The sequence below is a fragment of the Lissotriton helveticus genome, chromosome 3_1 (assembly GCF_964261635.1).
Source record: "Lissotriton helveticus chromosome 3_1, aLisHel1.1, whole genome shotgun sequence".
Taxonomy (NCBI): Eukaryota; Metazoa; Chordata; class Amphibia; order Caudata; family Salamandridae; genus Lissotriton; species Lissotriton helveticus.
The window spans coordinates 150,121,051-150,133,689 of NC_136061.1; the positions used below are offsets into that span (position 1 = coordinate 150,121,051).

At 43.1% G+C, this 12,639-nt stretch overlaps 1 protein-coding gene across 1 annotated transcript in view; it reads right to left on the minus strand.

The window, feature by feature from the left end:
• Positions 1 to 12,639, minus strand: part of LOC144822741 (uncharacterized) — a 2,085,503-nt gene that overhangs the window by 1,888,675 nt on the left and 184,189 nt on the right. Inside the window, exons 15-16 of the mRNA XM_078680596.1 lie at positions 10,044 to 10,122; positions 5,938 to 6,060 (exon numbers count right to left, since the gene is read on the minus strand). Of these exons, the coding sequence (XP_078536722.1) occupies positions 5,938 to 6,060; positions 10,044 to 10,122 (202 nt within the window). The remainder of the gene's footprint in view (positions 1 to 5,937; positions 6,061 to 10,043; positions 10,123 to 12,639) is intronic.

The following is a 12,639-nucleotide window of genomic DNA, read 5'->3' on the forward strand; positions in this document are numbered from 1 at the left end:
TTATGAAGATAACAGAGAGTCGCACTGAAATGGACAGCGCTTGAATGAACTCGCCAGCGTATACTGTCTGAGACAAGCTTAAGAACGCTGTGTGTATATGTAAACGCGTCCGCGCTGCGATTTTTGTCTCGCTTCGCGAAGTGTCAGCCTATAGACAGTACTTTGAAGCGGCGGTGTGGGCGAATCACCTAGCTGGGAAAGTCGGTGAAACGTAGCGCAACATTTATCACGGCTGATGATGATGATGATGTAAAGTGGAATCCAAGCATTGAGGAGGCGTTCTGTTTCCCCGGAAGTGATCCAGTTGTGTGCGGCGAGGCTTTATGAGGGAAAGTGCCTTGTTTGAACGCGTGTGAACTCTGTCAGCGGTTGGCAGCCAGGCGTACCTCAGAGTTCCGTCCTCTGCACACAGTTAAGCGTATGAGTGAGTGCGAGTGCAATTCAGCCAAGAGAGGGCACACCAAGAATATCTCTACGCACAAAGTCAGTCAGAGTTTGACAGCCAGGCGTTCCTCGGTTTCCAGTCAGCTGCGCATAGTGAGGCTAGGAGAGTGTGCGAGCGCATTCCAGCCAGGAGAGGGCACACTGAGATTATCTCGACGCACGGATGGTGCGGCGCGTGTAATCTAAGAAGCATCCGACCGAGGAGAGAGAGTTTGGGCACATTTGAGGTGGAGTCTTCGTGTGATCACGCTGATAGGCACAGCTGAAAGGGAACCTATCGGTGTTGAAAAATAATAAATTAAAAGAAAAAAAAAGAAAAAACGCTGACAGGCACAGCTAAATGCAGGAAGCCTGTCAGGATCTTCATCCCTGATATATCACGCAGATAGGCACAGCTTGTTGGAGGACTTTAGGCGAAGTGTTCGGACATTGACATTGGAAACTGTGTGCGCCGATAAGCTTAGTATTTAATTCAGAGTAAACATTTTCAGCCTGTATTCTTGCAATCCTGTTTAGGGTGTGGAAGAGTAAAAAGGAGTGTATTTTCTTGTTTCCCCACAAGTTTTGCGAATTTAAGTGTTATTGTATAAGTAATTGAGTCTGTAAAAGCTGAAGAAGCCGTACTTTTATTGCCGCTTTTCTTCACTACCCCTCTTAAAAACATATTGTCAGCGTTACTCGAATTTTAAATAAATTTATGGCAACTGCAATGTCAATGTCCCAACCACCTCCCTTCCTAAATGAGGACTAGAACCCCTCACTCCCTGGAAGAATTGGGTAAGGATATTTGAATCCTATTTAATAGCTATTGGTGGGAATAGATTCTCATCTGTAAGAAAGCTACACATATTGCTAAATAATTTAGGAAAGCATGCTAGAGAGATATATGACAATTTACCTGACATTGCTAGCGATAGCAGCAGTGGAAGCGCAATGGTGATGCTCCACCTGATGTATATCAAGTTGCTTTAATGAAACTAGATGCTCAGTTTGGGAAGAAAATTAATGTGGTTTTGGAGAGACACAAATTCTTCTCAAGGTCTCAAGGAAAGTATGAGAGAGTGGTAAATTATATAGCTGTGCTTAGAGGCCTATCTTCCACTTGTGATTTTGGAAACCTTCCTGATTCTCTGATCAGAGACCAATTGGTTAGATGTACATCAGATAAAAAGATACAAGAAAAGCTGTTAGCAGATGCCCCAGATTTGAAACAGGCTGTAGATATAGCCAAAAGTATTGAGCACACAGCCTTCTGCATGAGTGAGATGAAGGATGCTGTTGAAGTAAAACAAGTGCGTGATGATGAAGTAATGAAGGTTTCTGCAAAGCATGAAAAAAGTAAAAGTGTATCAATGGGAAGTTCGGTACATAAGGCTGAAACCCAAAAGTTAAAAGTTTCCGTTGTGGCAATCCTAACCATCTAGCAAATAATGTGAGGTGTCCAGCAAGGGGTGTTATATGTAGGAAGTGTAACAAACGGGGACATTTTACCAAGGTGTGTCATGAAATGAAAAAAAATGTGGCCCATGTTATTTTTGATGAAGAAGAACCCAGAGGTGACATTGTAATCCAGGTGAATGAGCTACTTGAGAGCTCAGAGTGTAGTTACCCTGAATGTGAAATTTGGCTAGACAATGTACCTTATAGTGTATATGCAGATTCTTGCTCACCTTATACACTCATAAATGAAACCACATTTAAGGCAAGGTCTGTTGACAAAGAATATGAGCTATTACCCCCAGACATTAACCCAGGTGGATACAACCATGACACCATACCCTTGGTAGGAATGGTCATTATGCACATAAAATTCAAGGATAGAGTCACTGTGGGCAAAGTATATTTAACAAAGAAGGGATCGTGTTTACTGGGGTGGAAACATCAAGTCAGATCCCAATGCCTCTGAGCCAGTGTACTTGGTGGAACAACCAAGTGTAGGTACAGAAGTGTGTGAGGACTTCCCCGAGGTATTTTCAAATGAGTTGGGACTGCTGAAGGGTTTCCTCCATAAGATAAAGTTGAAGAAGCATTGCAAGCCCACTGTACATAAAGCAAGGTCTGTACCGTTAGTGGTGAGGGATTCTCTGAAAAGTGAACTGGAGAAGTTGGAGTCCATTGGGGTGATTGAAAAAATTGAGAGCTCAGAATGGCTCACCCCCATTGTAGTAGCTTCAAAAGGAGGTGGCAAAGGGATTCGTTTGTGTGTGGATCTCAGGGACCTCAATGCAAACATCTGGGTGGAGAGGCATCCTCTCCCCAGAATAAATTAGATGCTTAGCGTGTTACAAGGTGCAAAATTCTTCAGTGTTTTAGACCTCTCGGCAGCTTACCACCAGGTCGCCCTTCATCCGGAGTCTAAAAGCCTGACTTCTTTTATTACGCCCTTTGGAGCATACCAATACAATCGTATGCCGTTTGGATTGGCCTCTGCGGCTGCCGTGTTCCAACGAATTATGCAGCACATATTAGAAGGTCTAGGAAAAGTCCTTTGCTTCCAGGACGATATACTAATTTATGGAGACTCAGAAAGTGAGCATAACAAGAACTTGAGAGAGGTTTTGAGCAAGTTGAGTAAAGCAGGCTTGGGGTGAGGACTGTGACTTACTTAGGGCACACCATCTCAGGAGAGGGAATCAAGCCGAAAACTAGCCTGGTGGATGCAGTGATGTTAGCTCCTGCACCCTCTAACAAAGATGAGCTGAGATCCTTCCTGGGTTTGGTGGAGTACATGACAAAATTCATTGACAACTTTTCAAGTCACACATGCTCAATGAGGGAACTATTGAAGAAGGGTAGCACCTTTGTGTGGAGTTCTGGATGCCAAGAAGAATTCAAATATGTAAAGTCAGCCATTGCCAAGGCACCCACCTTAGGGATGTTTGATCCCAATGAAAACACCACACTGACTACTGACGCTAGCAGTAAAGTCTTGGGAGCATCCCTCACTCAGATGGTTGGGGGATGCGAGAGAATAATTGTTTTTGCTTCCAGGGCGTTGAAGGTCTCAGAGTCTAATTACTCAACCATTGAAAGAGAAGCCTTAGCGTGCTATTGGGCTATAAATCATTTTAAATTCTTTCAGTGGGGAATCCCCTTCACCCTGAGGACCGACCACAAGCCACTAATTCCTTTATTCTCCACAAAGAACATTGAAAGGGCCACTCCACGCATTTCTAAATGGGTCTTGGCATTGCAAGGTTACAATTTCACCATGTGTTATGTGGCCAGTGAGAAGAACACTATAGCAGACTGCATGTCAAGATTGCCGGTACAGGGTGAGGACAACTTGTGCAGCCCACCTGAAGAGGTAATTCTCGCAGTAGAACACCCGGCCATTAGTAAAGAGGAGTGGGAGAGAGAATCTCAAAATGACCAGGTGTTAAGGGAATACCATGTGGAAAGTGTGACAAATCCAAAGTAATACACAAAGCACCACTCATTCCAGTGGGGGTACCGACAAAACCATGGGACAAGTTGGGAATTTATATAATTGGTCCCTTGAACCTACTTAACACCAACCAGAGGTTTATGTTCGTAATCATTGATTATCACTCTCATTGGATCAGTACCAAATTTGTGCCTTCAATAACTACACAAGATTTAATTGAGTTTTTGCAGGAGGTGTTCGCAACAGAAGGTATACCGAGCACTCTGGTAACAGATAATGGGGTCCAGTTTACGTCAGAGGTAATGAAAAAATTCTTAGCAGAGTTGGCCATCTCACATATAAGAACTCCTTTTTATTGTCCTAAAGCAAATGGAATGGTAGAAAGGGGAAATAGAATGTTGAAGAGCTCTATTCAAATGGCTGTTACTATGCATGAACCTGTTGAGGAAGTAGTAAGGAAAACACTTTGGTCTTATCATGCTTCCCCCAACGCAGTGACAGGAGTATCTCCTTTTGTATCCCTTAAAGGGAGGAATCCAGGATCTAAGCTCAACCCAAACTGGTTAAATGGTGGTGTTCCGGTGTGGGTGGATAGAGACTCTGTGAGAGAAAAGGTGGATCTACATCAAGCGGAGTATAAAACCAGGTACGACCAGAAGTGGGGCACCACTAGCAGGAAGTTCCATGTTGGACAAAGGGTAGTAGTCAAAAGACCTGTTATAGGACGTGCGAAAGTGTCCTCCTTCTCCAAACCAGCGAGAATACGGAGGGTGAACAATAACTCGGTGGTGCTGGAAGATGGAAGCACATGGAGCATAGACAATGTAAGTGGCTGCCCCGATGTGTGTGTTCCTATGGCCGATGGTGAAGAAAACCAAGATGAGGCCCTACCGGATGTTCAAGCAGCCAGAGAAACCAGGGTGCGTCAGCCACCAGGTTGGCAAAAGGACTATGTAAAATAGAGCTATGTCAGTATACTTTTCCTCCCCCGGAGGATTGTTCTTCAACTGTTGTTGATTCCTTACAGAGGGAGATGTGTTGTAATATCCCTTAGTTATTTCACTCTAGTTGTGGTATGCCCCAACCACCCCTTCCCTTTGGTGTACTGTAAACTGGCCCATGGAATGTTGGTGGGGCGTTCGTGTTAGAACGCGGTGTGAGGCTGGCAGCGGAGAGACCAAGACATGAATAAAGCTGCTCTTCTTCACTCTCGTGTGTGGCAGTAATTATTCCAACAATATACACTGAAGATATGCTTTCTAGTGAACAATGGTGTCAGAACTGCGAACATCTACAGCAAAAAGACAATATTTTTGTAGACAATATTTAAGATTCGTGGACCTGCTTATGAATGGTGGGAGGGAAGGAGCAATATTTAGTGTCCAATAAAATCAGACTCCCCGGGGTTCGAAATTTATCAGGTGTGATAAATTGCACTGTTCTGAATTTTTGGGAGACAACATGCGTATTTTGGTGCTGATCACAGCAAAATCTGCAAGTCATGGTAAATATTGCACACTTTTACCCTTTAAAATTCCAACAGGTTTGAGCTATTTATATTTAACGGAGAGTGTGGACTTTATCAAACGAGCCAAGTAGTCAAATGCCACACATTTCGACTGCTGCACTAATAAGGATTTAATCAAGGGTCGGAAAACTCCGATCCAATTAAAATCAGGGTCAATGTGTATGTCATACAATGTTTATGCTAACAGTATTCTCAAATACAGCCCCAGTGAGTCTCACTGGTTTACACAAACGTCTAAGTTTTTAATGTGGTTTCTGCAAGACACGCTTCTCATATTGGCTTTTTGCTGACTAGATCTTTTTTAATGCTTACTGTTCTTTTATTGCACTGAATTCCTCTAATGTCTATGTTCATGCTGATCCCATAAAAGGCGACCACAGTTACATCACGAATTAGTTATACTGCTTTGTATACAACAGAAGAAATAGCTCGTATGAGGAGTACTATACGAATTTAATGTTCAAGCTACAGAAGGATATATCATCAGTAAATGATTTTTTTTTTTATTCTGCCTCTATGAGACATTCACTAAATGATTGCCTAGTCCACAGGTAAGATGCGGAGTGCGACTTCTGACCTGGACGTGAAAAGGAGGCTTTATAAGGTACTTTGCTTCCCGCAGGAGGAGGAGCAGGTCCGCGTTGAGGTTGAGATGTATTTTATGGTAATAGTCAAGCACTTCCTTGGTTTCATCGGCAGCCTGTGAGAAGTCAAAAGATAAAACAGGAAATGATGCAACAGGTCAGAGCACGGCATGCGATGACATAGTACATAACAAATAATCAGTCAAAAAAGTATTTTTTTAGTGACATATATGTGAATCCACAAGCCTCTGCTTTTCCGATGTGGTTTTTTGGAAACATACAACCAGAATGTAGCATTACTTCACGCAATTGGTAAAAAGTGCACAAAGGGGGAAACCATCTTTATACGTATTGCGTTCCATTTCTTCCACTAAGATATACTGTATCGGTAATAAACAAAAATACCATTAAAAAAACCAGTAGTAAAGAATGGAGAGCAAAACAGATAACTTCATCAGTGCATTTTAAGATCTGGAACACAATTTCAAGAAACGTAATCCCCTTCATTGGAGGCCACCTCATCACCTGGCCTTTTCTGTCTCAATCCCTCAACAAATGACATCTTTCCTCCACAAGGGCACCCAACGGCCTCTCACTCCATGCCTCTGGCCTTCAATTCTTGAGTTATGAGAATCCTCAGTTCAAGGAAGAAAGCTGAAGAGACGAACATGGTCCCTCTGGAGGCTCCCTTTCACGCGCAGCTACGCCACAGCTAAAATACAAGGCGAGTTGTGCAGACAAGACAGTTCTCAGAATTCTGGTTCCTCTTATTCTTGAGCCTCAAAAGGAATTAGAACAAACAGGACAAACTACAAAGACTTCAAGATGTAGACTTGCGGAGTCTGTCAGGAACAATGCCACAACTCAGAGCATTGATGGGTCTGAAATCCGCCTCTAGGTGAGCTTGGTGAAGGCAGCCATATTGTAAGTGACTACCAATAGATTTGGGTACCACAACTGTGCTTCTTCACTCCCTACAGTCAGATCAGTTCGGATGCGCCTTCCGGCTGACCGAACCTCTTGATTGGTTACAAGAAAACGGATTTTCAGGAGTAAGAGGCTATGCAGAGAGGCAAGGGCCATAGCCTATCAGCCAGCAGCAATGGCATTTGCAAACTGTGCTCAAATTGTGCTACGCCAGGCTAAGCTGTGCTCAATTGACTCCTTTTTTGGGCATTGAGTCCAGAAAAATCCAAAATACTGACAAAAATATATACAACTAGCAGCCCGTCCCGACGTTGTCCGGGTATGAAATAGAATGTGTGTATTCAGATACGGTCATTCGCGTGTTCCCCCGCTTGAGGCCCAGCTGCAGCCCTGGTTGATGTTAGCAGGCGCGTGTCCCCCCGTTTGAGGCCCAGCTGCAGCCCTGGTTCATGTTAGCAGGCGCATGTAAGTAGTGTAGTGATCTGCCGCCTGAGCCCGGCTAAAGCCCTGGCTGATGTTAGCAGGCGCGTGTAATTTGGTTTAATGTGATAGTTCAGTAACAGCGTGCATGAGAGGCTGCAGTAATTGTCCCCGCAGACATGCTCAGTTGCGTGTGCCCCCGCTTGAGGGCCAGCGGCGACCGTCTAAAAATTAGAATTGTGTGAGTCTTGAATGATTGTTTCCCGCTGTTCTTATTTTTTTATGACCCACACTGACGCTCTTCGGCCCGAGTGCTTTTTCGATGCACCCAGGCCAAGCCACACACTGCGTTCGGCCCTTTCAGAGGCACCCAGGCCAAGACACACACTGCATTCGGCACCCCCAGTATGTGTGAGACAACGGGCAGTCCCCCAAGGGAGTCTTGCGAATGGTTACTTACCACGCTTCGAGGTGAACGCCTTTGGGACACCCTCAGCACACGGCCACAGCAGAAGATCTGATTAATGAACGACCCAGATGCCATGAAGTGCGGAACGTAGCACACGCCCCCAGTGTTTGTCACGCCCCCAGCGTGTCCCTTGATGCGGCGCAAGTGCGTAATTGGCGCTTCACATGGCATGAAGGGCGGACACACGCCCAGAGCACGGACTCACGCCCACAGCGTTTGTCACGGCCCCAGCGTGTCACACCCTCAGCGTGCCCCTTGATGCGGCGCAATTACGACTCACATGACATGAAGGGCGGAACGTACCACACGCCCCCAGCGTTTGTCATGCCCCCAGCACACGCCCACAGCAGAACGCAGACACGCCCACAAGGGACTACTTTGCTGGCACGGTTCTTTAACCTGCTGCAACTGCACTTTCAAACGCTGTATTGGGTGTTGTGATTGGTTCTGTTGTCACTGAGATTACCCCCCGCCTCAAAGGTTTGGGCTCTCTCTTTATAATATTAGTATGGATTATGCCAGTATTTGTCTGTAAATGTGGAGCATCCTAGTTTGTCTTTTAACATAGGTGTCCAATAATTGTGCCGTCAGTGTTTTAATAATTCTCTCTGCCTGACCTCTAGACCCAGAGTAGAACTACTACAAATCCAATTGGCTGACCTGGTTTCAGTTTTGTTCGAAAATAAAAAATAAAAAAAATCAGAAGACTTCCCTCTGGCCATTTACCGAAGTATTGACATCTGTTTCTTGTTCATGGCGGTCACGTACACTCAAACAGTTAGGCTTTGAAGTATTTATGGCCTAATTTTCAGCAGAGTAACAGGCAGTGGAGCAAAAGGTACAGGATAATCTACTGATGGCATTTACTCAACCATCTACACCTATTGTACACTCCTCCAATTTTAGTTTTTGTACATCATCAGACTTTATTCACATTTTTCAATGCATATAAGTTTAACAAATAAGATAAATAAGTAAACATACATTGTACTACCACATCGTAACAATATCATGTAAAAACTGTACAAAAACAAAGTTCGTCTGGATCTACCTACTACAACCCTTAACAATCACAAAGTCCATCATCAATCACAATAGAACCACTCAAATAGAATTTGATTCATACATTTCTCAAATCCAAAAATAACTTTTTGTACATAAATTCGATGGGCACGTTTGAAAATTTGACACTTAAACGTTTTATTCTGAAGAGGTGGCTGGTACTAATCAATAGGCAAGAGTCACTGCAGAGGCTAAAAACCAGGAGGCCAGACAAAGAAGCAACAGCTTCAAGGCACCAAAAGCTAATAATAGGTCTTACACAGTAGTAGGGCACATATGGTTGGCATTAATGAATAGAGGTATTAGAGATATCAGTAGAAGCATAAAAACAGGTGTCCAGGTAAAAAAACAATAGTCAAACACACTTCATAAAAATGGGTTCTTCACAGTAACGTAGTGCTGCTAATCCGACTGAATACTTATGTCATTGAACTGCACTTAATGTTAATATTTAATAACTTGATGTTGAGCGTCACTGTAGTTGGTCCTAGTGAATACTAATGTTACTGCAATATTAATTAACAGGCTACTTTGCAAACCTCCTTACACCAGAGGGCCCTTCATAGCCATGAAAACAGCTGAAGAATTCAGATTTTGCCAATGAAAAGTTAGTGTAGATCAGTGATGGATGCAGATCATAACTAGATGCTGGCTGTTTATAACTTCATTCGTTGCTGAAGGGAGGGGCAAAACAAATACAATAGGGTAGAATAGGAGATGTATTTAAAAAAGAGGGTAAGAAATGTAAACACGGTTTTCTCAATCAATCAATCAATCAATCCATCAATCAATAATTCTTTATTCGTCCAGACAGGCCATCAAAGACAGACAAAAAACATTACACAACATAGTAATACAGCATTGCTAAAAGAAAATTCCATAATTAAAACATCAAATTAATAAACTGTTTTCTCACCGCTTCCAGCTGCAAGATCTACCCGCTGTGAGATGTCCAGAACTACGCTACCCAATCCATTCTAAAGTTGATCAAATTCAAATACATCGGAGTGGTTGCTATAGGACACACATCCAGGAATCGATGCACAAACCTGCGCTGTAATTGGAACTCACCTCTGAAACTCATACATCACATTAGCAATGTCCTAAATGTGCACAACTTCTCCAGTGGTTGGAACTTCTTCCCCCAGTGAAGAGATGGCACTATATAGATCCTCCAAATATCTAAATACATATACAAATGGGGTTTTACTGCTCACTTACCAGCAGAGGTAGCTTTAGGGAGTCACTCAATTCTTCCTTTGCAGCTTGAAGCCATGACGTAACCAGGTCATCCTCATAGCTAAAAGAAAGAGTTGGGTTTACTTATGTCATATTGGGCAAGTAAAGTGTTTCATTATCATTTGTGATACTGACCCAATGTGGTATACATTAGTGCCATTTATGGTGGGTGGGTGATGTGTTAGAAAGTTTATCAATAGGAACTAACAAGTATTAACCTGCTAACAATCTCCAATGGCTTAAAATTGTGGAATAACTTGTAGAGCGGCTATTCTGCTTGAACAGAGCATTTCATTCTTTACATATTCCTTCTTGGTGGTGATATTTGGAGGGAACAGAAGGACTAACTTTTAAGAAAGTGTAGAGAACCTTCAGAGGGAATATCTAAATAGAGATGTCAGACAGAGAACATTGGATAGATAGCAAGAGTGTTAGAAGTATGAGGGCGGTAAGGATATGATGAAGCTCAAGAAGGATTAGCAGCCTTTAAAACTGGAATAGAGTCAATTAGGAGATATCATGACAAAGTGATTGCAGTCTTCTAAACCCACTGCTTTAAAGTTCTGTTGTGATGCAAAACCCTAAATCTGGGTAGGCATTGTCATGCAGCCTAAGGTGGCATCCGCCCTTTATGCAAGCTCTGCGCCGGTCCCAAGAATCCTGCTGAATCCGAACCTGAGGCGACTGTAATACTACAGGCAATTATATATATATTGTAAGATCATGTTTTGACTTTGCCCACTGACTGAGTTTTATTTTACCTGCATTTTGTGATCACGGTTTCATCTTGTTTCTGTCTGACCCTGCCTTTCAGCAGCAAAGGCAGACAGGCTTTGGTTACACACACAGAAATATTTATGTTTTTTCACCTCACCGAACGGGAGAGATAAGCTGCTAGAGCAGACAGTGTGGGCTGCATAGCTCAAGGATAAGAAAGTGAAGAAATCTGCCTCAGCTCTCATCAGAGCCTGGCCAGCTCTGTTGAATGACCTTGATGCAGAGAGTGCAGCCACCACCTACAGTGCAGATGAAGGGAGGGGGAGCTTCTAGAAGCCTCTCTCTGTGTTAGTAAGAATATAAAGACTGAGACCTCTTGGCATTTTGTCAGGGACTCTCTATAGGGGGGATGCACCGCCTAGAGACATGTCCCGGTTGAAGAGCTTCTGCAGAGACTGTCAACAGGTTCCTCAGTCATACTGGCAGCAGGATACAAGACAGATAACCGCTGATGTATTCCACATTTTAATTCCCTTATTCTTGTATCCATGCAGTCATCTTTCTATGCATTTATTCTGGTGTATCAACATTTACTATATGCATCTATTTTACATGTGCATTATTGCTATTTGGTATATGGGAACTTGTAATAAATAGTTCTCTTTACTAGACAAATGAGTGTTGAACTCTGTTTATGTTGTACCTTGGTATTCTAAAGGGGTGCAGAGTCCTATTTTGAAGAGTATTCATGTTGTATCCTGGTGTTTTGTATCTTGCTCAGGTGTTCTGAAGAGAAAGCAAGACAGGTGACCTTGTTTGGCCACGTGCACCCGTGTGGGGGCCCACTCACTTTCCCCCTTAGGTCAACCCGAGTCCATCCAGGGAGCTGGGGACGAGAGACACTACTTCAGCTCAGTGGTCGAAGTGGGGAAAAATTTAGGGGAACTGAGAGCGAAGAATCAGAGGGCGGGAATAATCTGAGGGTTGGGTCAGTGGGCGGAGTCAAAGTTGTGGCCAGAAAGAGCAAATAATCCCAATTTTTAGTATTTATTTGGAATTTCACTGACCAGTTACAAGGTATCACGTTATTTAATTCAACCAATGGATACACATGCTTATTTAAGGTTTAATATGAGTTACTGACATTAAAATACATTAACAAAATGGGATACATTTCCAATCATAGAATGTCCAAGATACTCTTAAAAGAGGAATCACATGCCATTGGACTCCAAGCCATGCAGTTTCTGTCATAAGTACTTCTCCTCCCTTTTTCCACATGAGCAGTTCAAACATGAATGACAAAATATCCTAGTGTGCAAATGTTTTCCACATAATTATGGCTCTGTCATATTTGCCACATAATATATCATCTGCTGCATAATCTGACAATAAACAAAAACATTATTTGTTGCTCAAACAGATCAAAAGTTACTAAAAAACAGGAGTGTTGCTGAAAAGTGGAGGGCCATGTGCAAAGGTTGACTGGTCACCTTCCTCACTGCTGTATTTTTGTTACACTGGTACAAATGAGGCAAAATCTTTGTATAGAAGGTTAGTATGTTATGTTATGTTGTGTTATGTTATGTTATATGCCTTTTATATAGCGCAAAATCACCTTCAGGTCTCAAAGCGCTTATAGAGAAAGTGAGTGAGTCACCAGAGCAGATGGAAACATAGGCAGCGATACCAGAAATTACACTGTAATTCGCGCCTCTCTAAATAGGAACGTTTTTAGTTGTTTCCTAAACGTAAGGAGGACCAGTTCCCTCCAGAGGTACTCAGGTAGGTGTGATATGGCCCCCTTACTTGCCTCACAACATCGCCATTCCCTGAGGGCGGACTCGGACTCGGAATCGTC